The sequence below is a fragment of the Phyllobates terribilis genome, unplaced genomic scaffold (genome assembly GCF_046119375.1).
Source record: "Phyllobates terribilis strain yellow unplaced genomic scaffold, ASM4611937v1 Scaffold_2__4_contigs__length_985480577, whole genome shotgun sequence".
Classification (NCBI taxonomy): domain Eukaryota; kingdom Metazoa; phylum Chordata; class Amphibia; order Anura; family Dendrobatidae; genus Phyllobates; species Phyllobates terribilis.
In genome coordinates this window covers 170,877,238-170,902,838 of record NW_027362762.1, presented here as the reverse complement: position 1 = coordinate 170,902,838, position 25,601 = coordinate 170,877,238, and the positions used below count along the sequence as shown (strand labels likewise).

At 46.7% G+C, this 25,601-nt stretch overlaps 1 protein-coding gene across 1 annotated transcript in view; it reads left to right on the top strand.

The window, feature by feature from the left end:
• LOC141200227 (glycoprotein-N-acetylgalactosamine 3-beta-galactosyltransferase 1-like) overlaps window positions 1-25,601 on the top strand; it is a 90,265-nt gene that overhangs the window by 35,188 nt on the left and 29,476 nt on the right. The window contains exon 2 of the mRNA XM_073663274.1: window positions 12,331-12,481. Within this exon, the coding sequence (XP_073519375.1) occupies window positions 12,337-12,481 (145 nt within the window). The 5' untranslated portion in view covers window positions 12,331-12,336. The remainder of the gene's footprint in view (window positions 1-12,330; window positions 12,482-25,601) is intronic.

Below are 25,601 nucleotides of genomic sequence, written 5' to 3'. Positions count from 1 at the left end.
CAGTGTTCTTTGAGCTCGCGGAGACTCTTCACTTACCCCAAAATGCAGTGGGAATATGCAAATTATCTCCTCAGGACTCCTCCCCTGGGAGTCAGAAATGCTTCCAGGGGTCTTCCCCATGCTGTTCCCATGTCATTTGAGCACTGTTCCCATCGATTTGGGCAATTTTTAGGCCCTCTGCAGACCGCCGGGGGGAGCCGCCGGAAAAATGCTCACGTTTCCCATAGACTTACATTGGGCTCGTTATTCAGACCGAGCACTCGAGCAGTCCAATTTGCTTGACTCTTGCAACGAGTACCCGAGCATTTTAGTGCTCGTTCATCACTAATTATGACATAAATAAGCCTCCTATGGTAGATGACCTCCACACTCTCTGCCATTATCAGCTACAACTGCCACACCATCCGCCCTTATGAACCACAGCCTATACCATGGCTGTCCTCTCTCTAATTTGTCATTACAATTTCTATATCGCGACACTGTCCCCCTACCATGTTATCATATCATCTCCATATTGTGCCTCCATTTCATGCTGTCCCCTCTCCATATCCATTCTGTGCCCCTTCTTCACACTATGCCCTCATATTACCCACCTCTTCAAACTGTAACCACTCCTCACACTGCCCCCCTACACAGTATGATGGTCATCATAGACGTCCATACGGTATGATATCCATAACAAGCCACCAATATATAATATTGTCATCACCACAGCCCCCCATCTGCATGGTCCCCCTTAAATCCCATCTGCACAGCCCCTCATTTTATTCCCCCTCTACACAACCCTTCATTTTATTCTCCCATCTGCCCAGCCCCACATTTTATTCCCCAATTTGCCAAGCCCCTCAGTTTATCCCCCATCTGCACAACCCCTCAGCTTATTCCCCCATCTGCACAGCCCCTTATTTTATTCCCCGCACCTGCACAGTCCCTCTTTTTATTCCCCCATCAACCCCTCCCATCCCCTCATTTAATCCCCTCATTCAGCACAGCCCCACCTTTCATTTTATTCCCCCTTTGCGCAGCCCCTCATTTTATTCCCATCTTCTGTGTAACATCCCTGGCGGCATGTTTGCATAGTGTACCACCTCCCACTATGCAAGATCGCAATCTTACCCTTCAGTCCAGTCTGCAAACCTTGCTCCTGTTCATGCTGTGTGCATGCCTCTGGTCTGATTGCTTAGGGCGGCGGCCCGGTTACTTCCTGATTCTTATAGCTGCTGTGGGCGCACTCCTAATGCGTCCCCAGCCTATTGCTGTGAGTCACTGGATATTTAAACCCCCTCCACCCAGAAGGAGGTGCCTGAGCAACACTAACATTCAGTGTGCTCCTTGACTCTGAAGTTGCCAGGTCCAGTTCTGCTTCTTGTCTGTTTCCGCCATTCTGGGGGCTGTATACCCAGACCTGCTATCTGTGACTTCTTGCCTGTTTCTGCCATCTCTGGGGGCTGTATACCCAGACCTGTTATCTGTGACTTCTTGTCTGTTTCCGCCATTCTGGGGGCTGTATACCCAGGCTCTTTCCTATATCTCGTTGCAGTGTCAGTTCCTGTCTGAACTGCCTCCTAGCCTGTTACCTGTTTGTCTCTATGTCCGTACCTTCCCTTTTCCTGCAGTGTCTGAACCTGCACCTAACTCCAACTCGTTGTCTCTGTACTTCTGTTTGTGAGTTTAGAGTCCACTCGCTACTTCATTGTAAGTACCTTGTGTGTATCTGGTTCTGCTTGTCCCTTTTCCCTTCCTCCGTATCTACCTCCTGTGTTCTAACCATCTTCCTGTATGTTCCAGTCTGTTCAATGTGAACAGAGCCCTGTCCTCTCTGCCTTGTCCACCGCACCTGCGGTTTTGCCCTGCTCTGCTTGCTCACCGCTCCAGCGGTTCCTCTCTGCTCTGCCTTGTCCACCGCTCCGGCGGTTTCGCTCTGCTCTGCCTTGTCCACCGCACCTGCGGTTTCGCCCTGCTCTGGTTGCTCACCGCTCCAGCGGTTCCTCTCTGCTCTGCCTTGCCCACCGCTCCAGCGGTTCCTCTCTGCTCTGCCTTGTCCACCGCTCTGGCGGTTCCTCTCTGCTCTGCCTTGTCCACCGCATCTGCGGTTTCGCTCTGCTCTGCCTTGTCCACCGCTCCGGCGGTTTCGCTCTGCTCTGCCTTGTCCACCGCTCCTGCGGTTTCTCCCTGCTCTGCTTGCTCACCGCTCCAGCGGTTCCTCTCTGCTCTGCCTTGTCCACCGCTCCGGTGGTTCCTCTCTGCTCTGCCTTGTCCACCGCACCTGCGGTTTCGCTCTGCTTGCTCACCGCACCAGCGGTTCTGCCTTGTCCACCGCTCCGGCGGTTTCGCTCTACTCTGCCTTGGCCACCGCTCCTGCGGTTTCGCTCTGCTCTGCTTGTCTACCGCATCTGCGGTTCCGTTCCTGTATCCCAGTCTGTACTGGACCCTATCCAGCCCGCGCTCCAACCTGCTAGTAGCTCCCTGTCTGCACTCCAGCCGTGCTTGCCAGTACCCCCCTCGGTTCATGGTACAGTGGGATCACTAATCACGCACACGCCAATCAGTCAGGGCGTGTGCATAACAGTTTGCTCAGGCCATGGTTCCCATTGAGCCCCACGGCCCTTCGCTCTCAGAGACATTTGAATCCTTGTCTGGCGAATACGTGCATCAAGAAAAATTTTTTTCTCAAGCTGAGGTCCAGGCGATTTACGCACCAGCCCCAATGGAGCTATCAGCACCCGTTCCTGCGGATCCGCCACGGTACTATGGGGATCCAAAACAAAGCTGTGCATTTGTGGTGCAATGCATGCTGCATTTCAAGTTCTATGCTCACTATTTCCCTACCAATCGGGTTAAAGTGGGATTTATGATGTCCTACCTAGCGGGTGATGCCTTGAAATGGATCACCCTCCTATGGGAAGCATGGGATCCTATTGTCTCTGACCTGCAGGCCTTCCTGGTGGCCTTTCTAATCGTCTTCAATGACCCTAATCCTGAAGCCTCTGCTAAAACTTCCCTTCCCAATATCCCGGAGCAGCCCTAATGGGTAATGTGTGTGGGTACCTCACCAGTTCTCCAGCCTGAAGAGACTGCTGCCCACCCAGAATCCACACAGGATGACTATGCTCCACAGAATACTTCTCTTCCCAACTTCAAGAGGCAGTCCAGATGTGCAAGGCGTAGAGGCAAACCATCACGCCAGGTTCTGTCCTCCCAAAGACCTCCTGTTCCCCAGCCTGTAGAGGCAGCTATCTGCACTGAATCCATGAAGGTTGACCATGTTCATCAGGCAAAGCAGAGGCCGGAACTCAGTCACAAAATCGGATTGCGGTCCCGCTGCGGTTGTTTGGGACCCCCTGACGGTCTTTGTCCAGCGAAGGTTGGAGAATCCCAAGACATTAGGCCTGTAGGAGAGGCTGCCCTTGGCGTTAGTGTGTCCCCTCCACAGATGACCATGACTGTCTCCGTGGCAAGTAAAAGCCTCGGATTAACCGGAAGTTTCGGGCTTAAAGCCTTGAAGAGTCAGTGTTTGATTCCCGTCCGAAAACTCCAGAAGCCGGTTTGGGCATTGTCAGCGGAAAGACGAGCCCTACTCAGAAACAGTCAAAATATGTCTGTACAAATTAAGCTTGGAGCATTACACATGAAGAAGTTCACATTCCAGGTGCTGACTGGTTTACCCACAGGTCGTCCAGAGCCGAGAGATCTAGTGCCCGCTCAGGTCTGGAGATCCTGCATGGTGTATCCTGGGGGACTGCTAAGGTACAAGGGGTGTCCAGTCCCCATATCTTCAGGACAGTCAGCAGTTTCTTCTTCTTCACCACATCGGAGGAAGGAAGAGAAACGGAGGCAATGTCCCCACACAGTTTCGACGATTGTACCAATGATCTGGCTTCAGGTACCATCCCGCCTCACAGACGTGTCATCTCAGAAACCAGACTGAAGATGGTCCCAAAGCAAGGACCCTCCATCTCTAATAAATCTGGCGATACGTCCATCAAGGCGGTGGTTAACCCCGAGTCTCTGCACCCCTCCAACCTCTCTGCTCTGCCTTGTCCACCGCTCCAGTGGTTCCTCTCTGCTCTGCCTTGTCCACCGCATCTGCGGTTTCGCTCTGCTCTGACTTGTCCACCACTCCGGTGGTTTCGCTCTGCTCTGCCTTGTCCACCGCTCCTGCGGTTTCGCCCTGCTCTGCTTGCTCACCGCTCCAGCGGTTCCTCTTTGCTCTGCTTGTCTACCGCATCTGCGGCTCTGTTCCTGCATCCCAGTCTGTACTGGACCCTATCCAGCCCGCGCTCCAACCTGCTAGTACCTCCCTGTCTGCATGCCAGCTGTGCCTGCCAGTACCTCCCTGTCTGCACTCCAGCCGTGCTTGCCTGTACCCCCCTGTCTGCATACCAGCCGTGCTTGCCAGTACCCACCTGTCTGCATACCAGCCGTGCCCGCCAATACCCACCTGTCTGTATGCCAGCTTAACCTGCCTGTTCCTGCATTCCCCGGTGTGGGTCAACAGCCGTGTCCGGGGTCTGACCTGGAGTAGCACCTGGTCCCTCTGCTCGGTTCCTCCCTGGTGCACCTAGTCGACTGAGCCGCCATGTGACCTTGGTTGGATCGGGTTGATACTTAGTTACGCCCCTCCAGGCACTCCTTGGTTCATGGTACAGTGGGATCACTAATCACGCACACGCCAGTCAGTCCGGGCGTGTGCATAACATTCTGCATAGCCCATCATTTTATTCCTCCATATGCACAGCCCGTCATTTTATTCCCCCCTTTACACAGCCCCTCATTTTATTCCCCCATCTGCGTCCCACATTTTATTCACCCATCTGTCCAGACCCTCCTGCACATCCCCTCTTTTTATTCCCCCTATCAGCCCCTCCAATCCCATCATTTTATCCCCCTTTCAGCACATCCCCTCCCTTCATTTTATTCCCCCCTCTGCGCAGCCCCTCATTTTATCCCCCTCTTCTGCATAGCCCCTCAGTTTATTCCCCCATCTGCACAGTCCCTCATATTATCCCCCTCTGCACAGCCCCTTGGTTTATTCCCCCATATGCACAGTCCCTCATGTTATCCTCCTTTGCACGGCCCCTCATTTTATTCCCCTTTTGCATAGCACCTCATTTTATTCCCCCATCTGCACAGCCCCTCAGTTTATTTCCCCCTCTGCACAGCCCCTAATTTTATTCCCCCCACCTGCACAGCCCTTCATTTTATTTCCCCCATCATCACAGCCCCTCCCCTCATTTTATTGTACCCGCTTCACAGCTCCTCATTTAATTCACTCATCTGCACAGCCTCTCCTTTTATCCTCCCATTGCACAACCTCTCAGTTTTTTTCCTCATCAGCACAGTGCCTCACTTTATTCCCCATCCGCACAGCCCCTCATTTTATTCCTCCCACCTGCACAGCCCTTCATTTTATTTCCCCCATCATCACAGCCCCTCCCCTCATTTTATTGTACCCGCTTCACAGCTCATTTAATTCACTCATCTGCACAGCCTCTCCTTTTATCCCCCCATTGCACAACCCCTCAGTTTTTTTCCTCATCCGCACAGCCCCTCATTTTATCCCCCTCTGCATAGCCCCTCAGTTTATTCCCAATCTGTATGGTTCCTCATTTTATCCCCTTTTGTACAGCCCCAGTTTATTCCCTCCATCTACAAACCCCCTCAGTTTATTCCCCCATCTTCACAGCCCTTCATTTTATTACCTTATCTTTATAATCCCTCATTTTATTCCCCCCTTAACACAGCCCCTCATTTTATTCCCCCTCACCGAACAGCCCTCATTTTATTCCCCCTTTGCACAGCACCTCATTTTATTCCCCCATTTGCACAGCCCTTCATTTTATTACCTCATCTTCATAGTCCCTCATTTAATTCTCCCCTTAGCACAGCCCCTCATTTTATCCCCTTTTGCACAGCCCCTCATTTTATTCCCCCTTTGCACAGCACCTCATTTTATTCCCCCATCTGCACAGCACCTCAGTTTATTTCCCTCTCTGCACAGCCCCTAATTTTATTTTGCCCACCTGCACAGCCCTTCATTTTATTTCACCATCATCACAGCCCCTCCCCTCATTTTATTCTACCCTCTTCACAGCCCCTCATTTAATTCACCCATCTGCACAGCCTCTCATTTTATCCCCCTTTGCACAACCCCTCAGTTTGTTCCCCTATCTGCAGAGTACCTCACTTTATTCCCCATCTGCACAGCCCCTCATTTTATTCCCCCATCTGCATAGCCCCTCTTTTTATTCCCCCTGTCTGCACAGCCTCTCATTTTATTCCCCCTTTGCACAGCCTCTCATTTTATTCCCCCTTTTGCACAGCCCTCATTTTATTCCCCCATCTGTTCAGCCCCTCAGTTTAATCCCTCCATCTACAAATCCCCTCAGTTTATTCCCCCATCTTCACAGCCCCTAATTTTATTACCTCATCATCACAGTCCCTTATTTTATCCCCCTTGCACAGACCCTCTTTTATTCCCCCATCAGCCTCTATCCTCTCCTCATTTTATCCCCCCATCAGTACAGACCCTCCCTTCATTTTATTCCCCCCTTTGCACAGCCCCCTCATTTTATTCCCCTTTTCTGCACAGACCCTCAGTTTATCCCCCCATTTGCAAAGCCCCTCATTTTATCCCCCCCTTTGCACAGCTCCTCATTTTATTCCCCATTTGCACAACCCCTCATTTTATTCCCCCCTCTGCACAGCCCCTCATTTTATTTCCCCCACCTTCACAGCTCATTTTATCCCCCCTCAGCACAGCCCCTCCCCTAATTGTATCCCCCCTCTCTGCACAACCCCTTTTTTTATGCCCCCTGCACAGTAATATAAGAATTTAAAAAAAATATGCTTGTACTCACCTAATCCCGGCTCCCGACCACTGTCTCCTCTTCTATGAAGTGCAGCAATGGACACTGGATGGTGAGATGATGTCCCTCTATCGCGCCATCCAACGTCCCCTACGTGCACTGTTGCCAACAAGGCACAGGCTGGAAGTGGTCTGCCTCTTGCTGGAGATTCTGGTGGAGCAGGGGAGATTGGAGCTCCTCTGCTCCAGTGCCATGCTGTGCACACAACAATTGTATTCGCATCTGACAGACAGACTCACGGGCGAATTAAGAGTAGCCAGGGCCCTGGGCAATTTAGAAGGCATGGGCTCTCCCCAGGTACCCGATGTATCACGTAACATGTCACATGATCCCCTTTGATAGATCATGTGAGTAACACACAGGTGCTCTTGTGCAAAGCTGAAGATGGAAAATGACAGAGATAGTGGCGCACTAAGCACGCCACATTTTTTTTCCCGTATGTACAGCACTATACATAACATAGCACTATAGAAAATAGAGCAGGGGTAGAGGATTCATTTTCCCAAGGGGCCACATGAGAGACCGTGACTGTTAATTCTGCTCAATATTAACATTAAAATATTAATTATAATTATTTTTTAATTGTATCACTTATTATTGAGCAAGATTAAGTATGCTGACATCCTCCTATATACAGTATGAGCCCTCACATAGCCCCCTACATACAATATGTAGAGGGCACCTTTCATACTGTATGAGCCTACACACAGCCCCTACATACAGTATGAGTCCACACTCAGCCCCCTATATACACTGACAAGCAAAAGGGTAACAATGTTTAGAACTTTTGACTTTCAGGCTCCATATCTCACCATCCACTACTGCTTTGAACGTGAGACTACTATCATTTCATAGACAATCATCTTGGCTATCTCATATATTAATTTGACTTGCAACTATTTAGCATATGATTAGTTATTCAGGTTCTTGTCATGTCACTGCATTGTTACTGTTTTGCTCCTATAAATCTAAATTTTAATTTTATTATTTTGTTAGTAATTTGTAAATCCATATTTGGTTTCTAACACTGCCTGAATGCTTCTGGACATACTCTCGATCAGATTCAAACATGTCTTGACTGAAATCTGATCCCAGGTCTCTTCTACACGTTCCCAAAGCTGTTACATACTGGTCAACTCACTTGGGTATGTATACAGAGTTTTTTCAACTCTAGCCACAAGTGTTCAATTTGGTTGAGGTCTGGGGACTGTGGGGGCCAATCCTGCACCTCTACTTCATTGTCATTGAACCATTTCTTCACCAATCTCGACGTATGCTTCAGGTCATTGTCCTGCTGGAACACTATCTCGTCCTTTTCATAACCATAATACTCAAGTGTATGAAGTATGCAGTGTGTATGTTCTCCCTATGTTTGTGTGGGTTTCCTCTGGGTACTCCGGTTTCTTCCCACATTCCAAAGACATATTGATAGGCAATCTAGATTGTGAGCCCCAATGGAGACAGCAATGATAATATCTGTAAAGTGCTGTGCAGTTAATGGTGCTATACAAGTGAGTAAAATAAAAAATAAATTAATTAAAAGAAGATGTCATAAAGAAAAATTAAAATTCATAAAGACAACTCTGGAGAGTGACTTATCACCCTCACATTGAGCACATGGGATTAATTAGAACTGTGAAAGTGAGAAACTAATCATACCCGGGGAAGTGAGAGAGCTGACACTTCAATCTTGATTGAAGTAGGGACCTCCTGTCGTGAACAGGTAATTACAGCAGAGATCTGCTTTGAGAACAAGCCACCAAAACTTATATTAGTTTACTCAGAGGCGGAGAAGTACACTTTCAAGGCAAGAGCCTCCTATGTTCAAAGCACTGATCACAGACGTTCTGGAGCCAGTGGTCAGTGATGAATATTGGAGTTTGCATCAATCCGATATTTATGGGAGAGATATTTTCAGCATAGTAGCGAGGGGATGAACATAATGCATTCACTCACATTACTGTAAGACCATTCTAACCCCTCCAACTTAATATCGGGACAATGGATGTTGCAATCCATGCAATGTTTCATCTCCATAGAAAGGTAAAATTGTGATAGGAAACATGACGACAATATCTACCGCCTGGGACCTCAAGGGGTGAAGATATCCTGAAAGTTGGGGATAAAATGTAATAGCTTCCTTCCTCTTGCTCTGTAAATCACACCCCTGAAGCCATATTCTACCTGTAATGGGTATCTTATTGGCCTGTATAAACAATTGGTGTTGGCAGCTAGTAGTCCCTTATGTTATTGTGGAGTTGGAAATGACTGTACCGGGGTATACATGTATATTTCATGCATTGGAATTGGAGGTGTATATACCATACGCTCACTGTGAGTTTCCCAAATAACCGTCCTAGTAGGGGAAGCAGCAGTGGCCTTGTCCATCACTCGTCAGTCAATTGCATAATTGTCCTGAAGATTGTAGGCAGAAGAGTTGCATTCCCCTGACAAACTGGTGGCAGCAGTGGGATCTGCGTGGTCTCCCCAGTGTTATCCTTGACAGACGGACTCACAGAATGGCTTGATGAACACCTTCAGCCATTTAGTAGTCAGAGTACTAATGTACATAAAAGACAGCTCATCCGTTTTAAAAATATTTGACAAATTTTGTTAGAAACCTAGTTTTTTGTTTGACATCATAAATTTCTATTCCATAATTCCTCATCATCTTACTGTCACAGTCATACAATACCATCTTGATCGATATAGTTCTTACACAAATTAACTGAAACAATTCGTACTTACACTTACCAGCTTACGCTATTTACTCAGACACAATAATTTTATGTTTAACCCCTTTACAGCCCATGCCGTATTAGTACGCACATTTGCGTACCCCCCGTTCAGTGAGGGCTCCGGCGGGGAGCCCGCACTGAACCGAGCACATGTCAGCTGATTCTTACAGCTGACATGTGCCCGCAACAGCCGCGGGTGGAATCGCGATCCACCCACGGCTGTTAATATGTTAAATGCCGCTGTCAATCTCCGACAGCGGCATTTAACGCGCGCTTCCGGGTTGCGCGTCATAAGCCCCGCCCATCGGCGACCCCGTCATGTGATCGCGGGTCACCGATGGGTGGGCATGACAACCCAGGGTCTGCAGCAGACGCCTGTGGTTGTCATGATCTGGTCGCTATGAGCGCCACCTAGTGGTCGGCGCTCATAGCACAGGACCATTTCTGCTGCATGCGGGGGATCTGCTGGTCCCCTGTATGTAGCAGAGCCGATCAGACAACTGTTGCTTCTAGTCGCCTATGGAGACTATTGAAGCATGCAGTAAGTGAAAAAAAAAAAGTTTTTAAAAATATAAAAAAAATATAAAAGTTTAAATCACCCCCCTTTCGCCCCATTCAAAATAAAATATTAAAAAAAAAATCTACATAGACATATTTGGTATCGCCGCGTTCAGAATCGCCCCATCTATCAATATAAAAAAAGAATTAATCCGATCGGTAAGCGGTGTAATGAGAAAAAAATTCTTAACGCCAGAATTACGTTTTTGGTCGCCGCAAAATGGCAATAAAATGCAATAACGGGCAATCAAAACATCGGATCTACCCCAAAATGTTATCAATAAAAACTTCAGCCCGGCGCGCAAAAAATAAGCCCTCACCCAGCCCCAGATCACGAAAAATAGAGACGCTACAGGTCTTGGAAAATGGCGCTATTTATTTATTTTTTTTTTATACCAAATTTTGGAATTTTTTTTCACCACTTAAATATAAAATAACCTATACATGTTTGGTGTCTACGAACTCGCAATGACCTGGAGAATAAGAATGGCAGGTCAGTTTTAGCATTCAGTGAACGTGGTAAAAAATAAAAATAAAAAACAACTGTGGTATTGCACTTTTTTTGCAATTTTACCGCACTTGGAATTTTTCTCCCGTTTTCCCATACACGATATGGTAAAACTAGTAATGGCGTTGAAAAGTACAACTTGTCCCGCAAAAAATAAGCCCTCACACGGCCATATTGTCAAAAAAATAAAAACGCTATGGCTCTGGGAACAAGGGGAGCAAAAAACGAAAAAGCAAAAATAATAAAACCCAAGGTTGCGAAAGAGTTAACTCCGAATTCTTCTTATAAATCGAGTGAGCACCGAAGAGATCTAAATTTTCAGCTTTGCTTGCCATTTTATTTATAGCTTGGAGGAAAGACATTTCTTGTATAATTTCAAGAATCCTTATGTCAATGATTTACAATGGAACGGACAATATGCTGATGATCTCTTAACTGTATGGTCTGCCAATATGTCGGATATCCCTAAACTTGTCTCATACCTGAACAATAACAGCTGCAATTTACGTTTCACTTATAATTGCTCTGGAGAAAAATTACTTTTTTAGACATTTAGCTGTTTTGGCAATCAAATTGAGGGCAAGGTGCAAACCTCCTTCTATAGGAAGGACATTTAAGGTAATATTATCCTTCTGTCAACTAGCTGTAATCCACAGCACACAATCAATGACATCCAACATGGCGAATTCACACGTGCAAGACGCATATTTTCGAATGATGATACGTTTCTTTAAAGAAAGTACGGTGATTAAAAATAGACTATGTGACAGAGGATATAATAGACATCTAGTTTATACTGCCTTAGAGAAAATTAAATCGAATCCTAGAAATATCTTGTTATATAACAACAGAGATGAAAAAAGATTGAACTGTTCTAATGCACCTGTTACTTTCACTACTGCATTCAGTTTGCAGTTTAATTAGATAAAGTGCATTATCCTCAAATACTTACCTGTAGTAAATGAAGATGACACTTTCAGAAAAATCATTTCCACTTCATGAGTTTTTTTATATGTTGATTTCGTGTCCTTTTCATCCATATACATATAGTTTATATATTTTTCTCTTTACCTGTTGTCATTAGCATGAGAGGTGTTGTTTCCCTTGTTTGTTGTTATGCGTCATAGCTTCAGTTGAAGGTGATTGGTTCCATCATATTTAAAATGAGACTCCCAAGATTCACTTGATATGCTATGATTAAGGGCGCAAGGGCTTTTTTAACTTTCCCTCACGTCTATGGTTTTAATAGATTATCCATAAAGATGAAGATTTATTTTATAATACCTGGATGGATGTGCCGAACCTCGTTTCCTTTGTTCATAGCCTAAACTTTCCCCTTTAAGTAAAGGCAGAGCAATAAAGTCCATATAATAGAGAGAAGACATAATTTAAAGCACAAAATAGCGTTATATTTCTTTTGTTGCTCCACTCCATTTCAATCATGTGGGCAAATCCATTCATGCCCACTATTTGCTTGATAGATGACTGTGAATGAGTTGGGTCTTTTATGTGCCCTAGCCAAAAGACACACAGAAAACAAAAAGAATACAAATTGAAAAGTTCATTGCTAGTCACATTGGTTGAATAATTTGATGTACAGTATATATGATTTTTCATTTCTAAGTAAAAGTATTTTTTTTCATTGGATTTCTTTCAGCTCACTATGGCGTTAAGTTGTGCAAGGAGAAATTTCACTTTTGGGTTCCTCACTGGATTCCTTGCCATATTCTTCCTTTTTAGATATATGGCACAAATTGAAAAGGAACGAAACAGGATGCAGAAAAACTTGAAGCAAATGCCAAAACCAGGTAAAGATCTTCGGTTCATAATTTAACAGACTTCAGGGAATTTACTTTCAAGGATCAGTGTTTCTCAACTTTTTCAAGTCAACTATCTCCTAGTGATAAAAATTTAGAGCTGAGGTCATCCAAGGAAGTGATCAGTTAGAAATGTTAGCAAATTATGGCTACACTCAGACTACTGTCAGAGCCTCTGTCAGCAGTTCCATCAGATCTAACAATAAGAATGCCGCAACATACAACATTGTTTATTTTGTCAAAATGACAAACACAGACCCCAATAACACAATGGATCCCTGACATGATCCAGACTGATAAAACGAATACTGACCCTGCTCTCTAAGGACTTTTTTCTGGACATAAATTGACTTGTCGCCTAACAAAAATAGATAGCAAAATAGAGGATCAATCATCTATAAGGTCCTATATGCTCCTACATGGATAAGCAATATGATGAGCCAAAATAGATACCCTAGTATATCGATACAGATTGACAACCTTCCAGGTGCATGCCAGAGTTATCCAAAAGATATCAGTACACTCAATAGTACATTAGAAAAACATTGCCTAAGATGTGATAGAGGAGCCCGAATAACACCAGAAATAAGGGCAATTTATGAAGCAGACTGATGATCAGGTGTCCTGCAAGGTCACACAATTCAGTAATGATGCGGGAACGCTTTACACATAATTAGAAAACCAGCAGATAACACATACATGTCAAATCCTGATCTTACCCTAGGAGTATATATGACCTGATAGGGGTAGACTATGTTGAGTGGGGGCGTGTCTACTTTAGGGTGCCAACCTCCGCGGTCTAGGTAGGGGCAAGATCAGGTCTTAAAGGAATGTGTCATTACCTACCTGAGATGTGTCCAAATACATCCATCTAATACTGTATATAGTAATTATTCACATCTGAGCTCTGTATCCGTTTCGTTACTGACCTTTGCACCAGGTATTAGCTGAGTCTTGCGTTATATTCATCAATTTATGGACCTCGTTTATTATCCCTTTAGGGCTTATAAGGGCAGTAAATGCTAGATGAGGAGATTTTTATTTTTGCTTATAAAGTTATAATGTATATCTGGGGTATTAAGTTCTGTTGTCAGTTAACCCATGAAAGGTAGTGACGTGCATGTTTGCACATCTCAATTTATGCTGATAATTGGTTTTTGGTTTTGGGGTTGCATTCTTTTTTACATAACTTGACTTGTCTCAGATGTCTAGTGGTGTTCACCACAAAATCAGCACAACAGTCAAATATTTACCGTAAGTCATGATTAATCAGTTGTGTTTTTTTTAATGATTTTCTTGTCTGGTCTTATCTTTCTTTTCGCTCCTGCAGATTTTTTTGCCAAATTCATCAGAATGAGCACAAAAAGTTTGATGAATTGGGACATATTCAAAGATGCTTATTGTTTTAGCTCACTTGCTTCTTTGTGCTTAATGAGAGTAAAAATTAGCCTGTTCCTTTCAATAAGCTTTAAAATGTTACATCTGGATTTTGCCTATAAATTTGCCTATAATGTCGAGCCAATAAAACAAATGAAACCAAGTAAAGTTAACTTAAAAATATGGCAAAAATAAAAAAAATATAAGTAACTATTGGAACCGTTTTTACTATACAAAAAAGTGCAGAAACAATGATAAATCCTTCTCTTAGAAATCAAAATGTGCCACTCATCACTCACTGAATCCTATTTAGCTTTACTACACAATATTAGCTTTACAAACTTTATTTTAAGTACTCAGTAAATGATGCATATTGATCTGTCCGTGTTTGATGAAACCCGGACAGACCCAATGATAAATCAGTGAGGATCGTCATATATACAGTTGAAGCCAGAAGTTTACATACACTATATAAAAAGACACATATGCATGTTTTTCTCAATATCTAACATGAAATCAGAATAAACCTTTCTCGTTTTAGGTCAATTAGGATTACCATAATTTTTAATATTTGACAAATGCCAGAATAATGAGAGAGAGAGAATGTTTTAAGGCATTTTTATTACTTACAGCAAAGTCAAAAGTTTACATACTGTAGGGTTTTATTCACTTGGGTGTGACGAGAGGAAAACAGGAAGCATGTTCCTTTAAAAGTTCATGTCAGTTTATTGCTTCATAAACCAAGAAGCCAAAAGGAGAAGCAAACAGGCTTTAGTTTGGGCAAAACAAAGTAAAGTGTCCTTAGCAGGTCTCTGCTCAGCCAAGCCTGTGTTGCACACAGGCAGGGTAGTGTCCAGTATCCTGGCTTGGTCTGGAGTCAACCATACATTCTCCCTCCAAATAAACAGACCATGTGCCAAATGACGGCATCCATTTTAAAGGCTGTTAAACACACCCAGAAGTGAGGTATGTGGGTATCTGGACCCACCCAACTCTCCTAGGTACCCATAACCCGGTCCCAGGTGCACCAAACGATCCTCTTAGTGATTACGTGCACTAGAGAAACACTCCGGGTTACAACACAGAGGACAGTCATCTCTGAGACACATACCTCCCATCGACTATGCGACCATTATCCATCTTATATACCTCCCCCTCTGCCTAAAGCCGTGGGGCTGGGCACCTCCTACCACTAGACAGGGGATTCTTGAGAGGGCATCGGCATTACTATGTAGCTTCCCTTCTCTGTGTTCTACATGGAAGTTGAAATCCTGTAGGGCTAAGAACCAGTGAGTGATCCTAGCATTTTTACCCTTTGTTTCCCTCATCCATCTGAGTGGAGCACAGTCGGATACCAATCTAAACTTACGTCCTAACAGATAGAACCTTAACGTGTCCACCGCCCACTTTATGGCCAAGCACTCCTTCTCTATGACCGAATAATTCCTCTCACATGAGGACAGCTTCCTACTCAGGTAGAGAACAGGGTGCTCCTCTCCTTGAATCTCCTGGGAAAGGACTGCTCCCAAACCGACTTCTGAGGCGTCCGTTTGGAGTACAAATTCTTTCTTAAAGTCAGGGGCAACCAGGCCCGGTTGTTTACACAGAGCCCCTTTCATTTTTTGAAAGGCCATTTCTGCCTCTTCAGACCATTTAGCTATTGCTGATTTCATCCCCTTAAGGAGGTCAGTCAGGGGTGCGGCCATCATAGCGAAGTTTAGGATGAACCTCCTTTAGTATCCCATGATCCTCAGGAAGGCTCTAACTTGTTTTTTTGACAGCGGTCTCGGCCAGATTTGGATTGCCTCCACTTTACTGATTTTTGGTTTGATCTCACTTCTACCCACTACATATCCCAGGTATTTGGCTTCTTCTTTCCACATGGCACATTTCTTCGGCTTTATTGAAAACCCCGCCTTCATTAGAGGATCAAACACCTCATGGACCTTTTCCAGATGACTCTCCCAGTCTGGGGTGAAGATAACAATATCGCTCAGGTATGCTGCGGGGTATTTCTTATGAGATGCAAGAATTCGATTCATGGCTCTCTGGAAGGTTGCAGGGGCCCCCTGCATTCCAAACGGCATCCGGATATAATGGAAGCATCCGTAGGGCATAGAAAACTCAGTCTTCTCCTTGGCTCCCTGTGCCATGGGGATCTGCCAATATCCCTTCCTCAAATCCAAGGTTGATTATGTACCTTGCTGGCCCAAGCCTCTCGATCAGCTCATTGACAGGTGGCATGGGATATGTGTAGAATTTGGAGACATCATTCAACTTCCAATAGTCGTTGAAGAATCTCCACTCACCATCGAGCTTTGGGACCAAGACAATCGGGCTCGAAGAACCGCTCTTGGATTCTTCAATGGCACCGAGTTTCAGCATACGAGCCACCTCTTTGGAGATCAACTCTCTTCGGGCCTCAGGTATCCGATAGGGCTTCAAGTTCATCCGCACATGTGGCCCCGTCAGAACCTTGTGTTCTATGACCCTTGTGCAGCTCGGCAATTCTGAGAACAGATCCCTGCAGCAACTCCACTGCTGTTTTTGGCCTTCATTAGTGCGTTAGCGTCTTTGCTATTGCGACTCCTCCAACCTCGCCTTCTGGTTTGACCAGCAAGCATGGAGCTTCCACAGCCTCTCTCTCTTGCCACGGCTTGAGGAGGTTGACGTGGTATATCTGGTATGGCTTACGTCATCCTGGTTGATGAACCTTGTAGTTCACTTCACAAAATTTTCCATCTCATACGGCCCTTGCCATTTGGCCAAGAATTTACTCTCCACCGTAGGAATTAGCACGAGGACTCGGTATCCCGGATTGAATTGCCTCACTGGCTGACCGGTTGTAGACCCTGGCCTGAGCTTCTTGTACCTGGAGGAGATGTCCTTTTACGATGGGCATCGCTTTTGCAATCCTCTGCTGCATAAGTGCAACATGCTCGATTATGCTTCTGTGAGGTGTGACTTCAGCTTCCTAGGTTTCCTTTGCTATATCAAGAAGACCCAGCGGATGTCGGCCATACAGGAGGTCAAATGGCGAGAATCCCGAAGAGGAATGTGGAACCTCAAGGAGAGAGCAGCAGATACGGTAGGAGACAGTCCCAGTCTCTACTGTCCTTTTCTATGGCCATCCTCAGCATACTCTTCAGCGTTATATTAAACCTTTCCACAAGGCCCACTGTCTGAGGATGGTACATTGAAGTCTTCAGTTGGGAGATTTTGCAGGACCTTGCATAACTCCTTCACCACTTACTCATAAAAGGTGTTCCCTGGTCGGTCAGGAGCTCCTTTGGTAAAACCTGTCCGGGAAAAAACGTGGACCAATTTGCGGGCTGTACTCTTTGCAAAGGAGTTTCTCAGGGGAATCGCTTCTGGATAGCGTGTGGCATAGTCCAGAACAAACAATATACAGTATATTAGTTTTGGCCTAATACCACAGTTTGGCCACTCAGCTCTGCTCGGTTCCCATCCATTGTTTTTTTGTGCAAACAACTCCAGAGTTGTGAATTAGTTAACCACCAAAATGAGTGGAAAAAGGCCTGCTGCTGGTGGAAAGGGGAATAGGCGTGTTGGGAAGAGGAAAAAAGGTTGTGTCCGTGGGGTAGGTGTTAAAGCAACAGTAACATCTGCAGAAGAAAGACCATCTTCCAGCCAAACTAAAATGTCTACTTCTTTTAGCGGACAATGTGATAAGATCCCTTTCTTACGGCCACGCCAATCGCTACAAATTCCAGATGAGGCACAAAAACAGCAGGTGCTTCAACGGATATCAAGTGCTCCTTTAAGTGGGCTCTCCTCCACATCAACTTCAACATCACAAATACTCCAGTCCTCAAAGGTGTCACCCCAATCGCACTTGCTTCCTCACAGCTCCCAAATCTCCAGCTGCCCGTCTGAGTATGAGGTAGAACAGATGGTTGAGTCTGCAGAGCTGTTTACTCATACTATAGCCTGGGAATCAGAGGTCGACTCCAGCGCTTCTGTGAATCCAGACGAGGAAATGATCTGCACTGATGCCCAGAATCTTTATGAGTCGGATCCAGGACCAGACGCAGAAGGTTCTGACCATAATGTAGACCCTCATTCCCAAACTGTAACTCCTGTTGGTGGAGACAATGAGGAAGACGATGATGAGACTCAAATACCTGATTGGAGCGACAACTTTAGTTTTTTGTCAGGGCAGGAACAGGTTGGCTCTGAGGACGACGGGTGTGATAACGCACAGGGTGATGATGATGAGGTTGGAGATCCCACTTACTGTCAACCCACAGTCAGCCAAGAGATGAGGTCAGCAGAGGAGGTGGAGGAAGATGCTAGTGACGACGAGGTCAGGTTGCGCCTTCCTGGACAGAGACGTAGTACTGGAAGCACGTCAACAACTGCATCCTCAAACACAACTCTGCCTCTCACCACAAGTCGTGGTGGCTCTTCAGGTCGCATGGGTGCTAAGCCTTGCATAGCCTGGGCATTTTTTCAGATCGATAAAGATGACCCAACTCTTGTTATCTGTAACATTTGTCAGCAAAAGCTAAGTAGAGGCCAAAAAATACATAGTTTGAGTACTTCATGCATGAACCAGCACATGGACATGAAGCATAAGTTGCAGTGGGAAGCTCAGTGTGCTACAATGCGGCCTAGCCGGCCGGGCCAACCACCGTCTGCCATATCTTGTGCATCCGCGGCCTCTTCATCCTCTGTGACTGGGGGGACAGCAGTCACACCTGTTTTGGGGCGCAGACCTGCCACCTCTTTACCCGCAACAGCCAGCGTGATTGGCAGGTCATCATTTTCTTTGGAGGTGGTAACACCAGCTGGTGTTGAGCGCTGTCTGACATCGATAGCACCACCTTTGGATCAAGGCAACCTAACATGTCCGCCTGCATCTTCCTCACATACCGGCAGTTTGCCGGGGACACCCTTATCAACCCCGTCTAAGCACAATAGCCAGCCCTCGGTCCCTCAGATGTGGACAAGTAAAAGACCATTTCCTCCTAGCCATGAGAAAGCTAAGAGGTTGAATTTCACCATCTGCAAGCTCTTGGCTACAGAAATGCTGCCTTTCCGCCTGGTGGACACAGAGGATTTTCGAGACCTTATGTCCGTCGCAGTGCCCCAGTACCAGATGCCCAGTCGGCACTACTTCTCAAAGAAAGGTGTGCCTGCGCTCCACCAGCATGTCGCACACAACATCACCGCTTCTTTGAGAAACTCTGTGTGTGACAGGGTGCATTTCACCACAGACACTTGGACGAGTAGGCATGGACAGGGGCGTTACATGTCGCTGACTGGGCACTGGGTAACTATGGTGACAGCAGGACAAGGGGCTGCTGTCCAAGTCTTGCCGTCCCCACGAGTTGTGCGTCAATCCTCTTTATGTCAAAGTTCCTCCACTGCTTCTGCCTCCTCAACCTCCTCTCGGTCTTCCACCTGCACCCAAAGCCTGTCTGGTCATGCCACAAGCTTTCTAACTGCGCAGAAGGGATCCTGCACACCTCCTTACTATGCTGGCAGTAGGGCTCAACGTCATCAGGCGGTTTTTACTTTGAAATGTCTGGGAAATGTGAGTCACACAGCTGAGGAGTTGTGGTCAGCTCTGGAGAACCAATTTCATGAATGGTTGTCTCCACTGGACCTGAAACCAGGGAAGGCCGTGTGCGACAATGCTGCAAACCTGGGTGCGGCCCTTCGCCGGGGCAATGTCACACACGTGCCTTGTATGGCTCACGTGTTGAACCTGGTTGTCCAGCAATTTTTAGCCCACTATCCCAGACTAGATGGCCTTCTGCAGAGGGCACGGTCGCTGTGTGCTCACTTCCGCCGTTCGCATCCCGCAGCTCAGCGACTTACATCTCTACAGAAGTCGTTGGGCCTGCCACTTCACCGGCTAAAATGCGATGTGCCTACCCGGTGGAATTCAACTCTGCACATGTTGCAGCGACTGTGGCAGCACCGACAAGCCCTGGTGCAATACGTTCTGACGTATAGCCTGGGCCAACGAGATCCAGACGTGGGGCAAATCACGCTGGAGGAGTGGTCTCAGATCAGGGACCTATGCACCCTTCTTCACAGTTTTGAAATGGCGACGAAGATGTTTAGTGCTGACGATGCCATTATCAGCATGACTATTCCGGTGATTTACATGCTGGAGCACATGTTAAACAGAATTCGGAGTCAGGTGGTGGCACAAAAGGAGGTGGAGGAAGTAGAGGAGGAGGAGTTGTATGCGGAAGTGCTAACATCTGCAAGGTCCAGACGGTCGGCAGCACCAAGGCGGCAGGCATGTGAGGGTGGGGGAGATGGTTTTACCAGGGCGCATGGTAGCAGCCAAACTAGTGAGGAAGGTGCAGGAGCCCAGGAAGAAGTGGAGGACGAACTGATGGAAGACTCATCAGATGAGGGAGACCTTGATCACATTTCTGTTGTGCGAGGTTGGGGGGAGAGGACAGAGGAAGGAAGCATGATTGTTACCTCGCCACCAACACAACAGGGACTTGGTGCTCCTGGATGCGCAACACACATGAGTGCCTTCTTGCTGCACTACCTGCAACATGACCCTCGAATTGTGAGAATTAGAAATAATCCTGACTACTGGGTTGCCACACTGTTAGATCCCCGGTACAAAAGTAAATTTGCAGAAATTATTCCTGCCATAGAAAGGGATGCACGCATGCAGGAGTATCAGCAGAGACTGTTGCAGAATCTTACATGTGCTTTTCCACAAAACACCAGTGGTGCACGTAGTGAATCTCACAGTTCCAACTTGCCAACCGTGGGACCGTCAAGTGTTCAGCACTCAAACCATAACAGAACCACAGTATCTGCTGGTAACATCAATTTTGCGCAATCATTTCACCACTTTTTTAGCCCATCCTTTGCAAGGCCACAGGAGACAAGAAGTCTGACACATAGTCAACGCCTAGAGACGATGGTACAGGAGTATCTCCAAGTAAACATTGAAGCCATGACTGTGTCACTGGACCCTTGCTCTTTTTGGGCTTCCAATCTGGATAAATGGCCGGAGCTAGCCACTTACGCCTTGGAGATCTTGTCATGCCCCGCAGCCAGCGTTCTGTCTGAACGTATGTTCAGCGCTGCTGGTGGTGTGCTGACAGATAAGCGCACGCGGCTCTCCACTGATAATGTAGACAGACTCACGTTCATAAAGATGAGCAAATCATGGATCCGAAACGACTTTTCTACCCCTGTGTCATCCTGGGGAGAGTAAAAGATGGATGATTGGTTAAAATCACCCTACCAACCGTTTTAAGCTTTCAAATTACTAATCATGTTTATCTGTATCTTGGCTGGAAAATAATTTGGGCTTTGTAGCAGTGTGCAGCACTGATTCTATTAGGCCATCTATAATAAGCTCCACCAGATTTAAAATTACTAATCATGTTTATCTGTATCTTGGCTGGAAAATAATTTTGGGGCTCCGAGATGCGCAAGACACATAAGTGCCTTCTTGCTGCACTACCTGCAACATGACCCTCATATTGTCAGAATTCGAAGTAATCATGACTACTGGGTTGCCACACTCTTAGATCCCCCAAACTTTTCGATCAACCTTTTCATTTTAATAAAGACCAAAAAAATGGTCATTTTTGAAATTATAAGCATTAGCAGGTTATTAGAAACTGAAATCAGTTTTCAACTCAAAACTTTATTCTAGGTGATGTTACATTTTCACATAGGACCCCTTGTTCGAAAGGAGCTTCTGAACTCTCTCGTCCATTGAATTTGTCAGGTTTTGGATGGTTTCTGCTTCAATTGTTTTGCATGAGGACAGAATACCCTCCCAGAGCTGTTGCTTAGATGTGAACTGCCTCCCGCCATCATAGACACTCCTTTTGATGATGCTCCAGAGGTTCTGAATGGGGTAGAGGTCAGGGGAGCATGGGGGTCACACCATAAGTTTGTCCACTTTTATGCCCATATCAGCCAGAGATGCAGATGTTTTATGTGCAGCATGAGATGGTGCATTATCATGCAAAAAAATGATCTTGCTGTGAAATACACGGTTCTTCTTCTTGAACCATGGCAGGAAGTGCTGTTGGAGAAAATCCACATACATTATGGAGTTCATCTTTAGCGCCTTCAGGGATCCTAAAGGGGCCGACAATCTCTCTCTCCATGATTCCAGCCCAAAACATTACTCCACCTCCTCCTTGTTGGCGCTGTAGCCATGTTTGCGTGGGGTGTCCATCAACCAGCCATCCTCCACTCCATCCATCTGGACCATCGAGCGCTGCACGGCACTCATCCGTGAACAAAACAGTTTTGAAATCAGTCTTCATGTAATGTTTGGCCCACTGGAGCCGTTTCTGCTTGTGTGAAATGGATAGAGGAGGTCGACAGGATGGCGTATGCACAGCTGCAAACCTCTGAAGGACCCTGCATCTTGTTGTTCGGGGGACGTTGGAGGCACCAGCAGCTTCAAAAACTTGTCTGCTGCTATGACAAGGCTTTTTTGCCGCTGCTCTTTTAACCTGACGTAATTGCCTGTAGGAAAGAGTCCTCAATTTGCCCTTATCAGCACGCACACGTGTGTACTGTGAATCAGCTACATACTTCTTGATTGCCAAGACACTTCATCCTGATCATCGCACAATGTTGATTGTTGTGATGCCTTGACCTAAACACTCCACAATTTGTTGCTTCTCAGCAGCCGACACATCCTTTTTCTTTCCCATTTTGGCAGAAAATGTAGGCTGCTTAATAATGTGAGACAGCCTTCTTAAGTAGTCTTGCCTTTCATTGGACACACCTGCCAAACTAATTAGCACAGGTGTCTGCAATTGCTTACAGTGATATAAAGAGCCCTGACACACATCACCATCAATGAGTTTAACTGACAAACAAACAAATTCTTCCCTTATCACTCCTAAACACTTTTTGCATAATAATTTGGAACACAGTGTACATGTGCTTTTCCACAAAACACCAGTGGTTCACGTAGTGAATCTTACAGTTCTAACTTGCCAACCGTGGTCTGTATGGAGTTGTTCAATAAAGGGCCCAAAATTAAGATAACATAGATGGGAGAGGTCTCTATGAATAGGAATTCCTAAGTATTTGATACTCTGTGAGGGCCAGGCAAAGGGAAAGTTGGACTGGATGGAATCCTATATGGATTTGGGGAGGGAGACATCGAGGGCCTCAGACTTCGCTGCATTGATTTTAAAATTTGACCATGTAACAAAGTGATCTATTTCAGCCATAACAGCATGGATGGATATATGTGATTGAGTGATATATACTAGGACATCATCAGCAAATAGAGAGCACTTGTACTCGGTGCCTCCCACCTCAATCCACCTAATATTGGGGTTATGGCGAATTGATGAGAGCAGGTGCTCCGTCACTAGGATGTATAAGAGAGGGGACAGAGAACATCCCTGCCTTGTCCCATTGGTGATTGTGAAAGGTGATGAAAATGTTCTGACGCGCCCCCTGGGCCTTGGGACACCCGGAGCCGGACCCTTTTTGGTGGATGCTGGTGGTTGTAGTCTCCGTGGCGGCGACCCGGTTCCGTGGCTCAGGGCGGTCAAACCAGTGGCGGAACTATTTATGTGGTTTTGATGTTTAAATGTCCGACTACGCCACCCGTGGATTGCGGTCAGAGTGAACCGCCGCTCCAGGGCAGACCGCTGAGGCTGGTGTTGTGGGTGCAGCAGAGCATAGCATAACTCCCCACGGGAGGAGTATAGCCTCAGGGCAGTGTATGCGGAGGATGGGGGTGATGGTGCAGGGCTGCAGCAGTAACGACACAGAGTCAGTGATGCAGTCCAGGGCCTTTACTCACAGTTCTTATTATCCAGACCACGTCTGCAGGTAACGGCTGCCCACGTCGTACTGTGCTCACCAGGTGAGGGGCTCAGACAACTCCCAGATAACTTTGGAGCGCTTCACAGGACCCCCTTTGTGTGTCCTTTGTCTGGCCTTTCTTACCAACCCTTCTGTCCGGCTGCCTCGGGCCTCCTCTTGGTAAACTTGGCGCCAGTTTCCCTGACCCTATGTGGTGCCTTCCTAGCGGGTGTAGCGAGGGGCTGCGCCACATAAAATGTCACAGCCTCCTGTTTCTAGCTGAGGGTCGTTTCCTGCCTCCACTAGTTTCGGGGACCGGTCTCCCCCTTTGGCCTGACCCCTCCACGCAGGTGGATTCGGGCGTGCGGTGGCGACTCGCCCGTCCGCACCCCTGGGATCCCTTCGTTCCTCGTTCCTGGAGCCTTCTCCGCTCCTCTTCCTTCCTTCTCCCTCTTCCAGGCCTGGGCCTCTGTTACTAGGCCCGCCTCCGGAGCAGAGCTCATGCAGAGCCCCTGCTCCCTGCCACTTCTGCTCAGACTTCTCTGCACTGAACTAAGATGGTGCCCACCTTTTATACTCCCTTCTCAATGCACCCAGGAACTGCTTCCTCCCTGCTCCTGCACTACAGGGTTCCCCTTCCTCAGTGTTCCCTCCCCCCACTCCAGCCAGGGACAGGGACTGTCATGCCCATCTCAGGGGCATATTGGTCGCCCTGCCCCACGGCAATGTGGTGTAATGCATGCAGGTGTCGGGTCCTGATCCACACTCCATCCTTACCTGAGAGTGAGATATCACACCTCTGGGTGAGGTGCAATACCTCTGTAGCAACCGAGCCCTCAGGGTAATACAGTTCCATTTATCTTCAGCCTAGGTGACGTATTGCGATACAGGGCCGTGATTTTGGCTATAAAAGGGTCCCCTAGACCCCTACCCCAAGCTTTTTAAGAGAATCATATATGGCGTGCCAGGAGACTCTATGGAATGCTTTCTCAGCATCCAACGAGAGTATCTAATTACAAATTTTTAACTGCATCTAGCCCAGGAAATACTTTGTGCCTAGTAGCAGTGTCTGCTAGTCAGCGGATTATCCCGGCTGTTAAGCAAGCTACACCACCTGTAGTTTTGACACTTAATTTTTTCAAAGGAAATGCTTCGGGACCACGGGATACTCAGTGAAGAGCATCAGGAGGTACCCCAAGGCATAGGGGCTGGGACTGGCAGTAGGATGCCTTGCGGTGGACAGCCGAGCTCGATCCTTATAAAAGCTTTTTAACTGCAGCAGCTTTAGTGGACGCTACTGAAGCTGGAATTACGCGGCTGCTGGCATGAGACTTGCCCTCCAATAGATCCTTGTAAATGGATTTAAAGTGTATTCATTCAAATTAGAGAGACAATTTAAATTAAAAAGCTTAGAGCTGCCTCCACCACAGGGGGGCTCGCTCGACCCACCAGCGGACAGGCACCAGTATTGGGAGAGGGGGGCTGGCCGTCAGGGTTCACCGCGGCTCTGGCACAAACCCGGCGACACGGAGGTGGCACGGGCAGGAGCGGACTGAACGTGTCGGCTTCTCACTTTTTGGATTTTAGAAGGGCATGACATGCCTATATCTGTGTCTCCCCCTCCTTTTACTCCTCCACCTCTTTTCTTTTCGCATGACTATATGTACTTGTCACTTTTCCATGTGTTAGTTGTGTCTTCAGAGCAGTTTGTCAGCTTTTGGACACCTTTGAAGGTGTTTTCTATGTGTTTCTATGTGTTTTTGTTTGCCTGCCATTGGTTTTAACGGTGTTCGAAGGTGTTCGACGAACAGTTCGACGAACAGTTCGGCGAACACACGGGTGTTCGACGAACCGAACCGAACTCGAACACTACGGGGGTGGCTCAACACTACTGGTGACTACCTCTTGAAGCTCATCAAGAGAATGC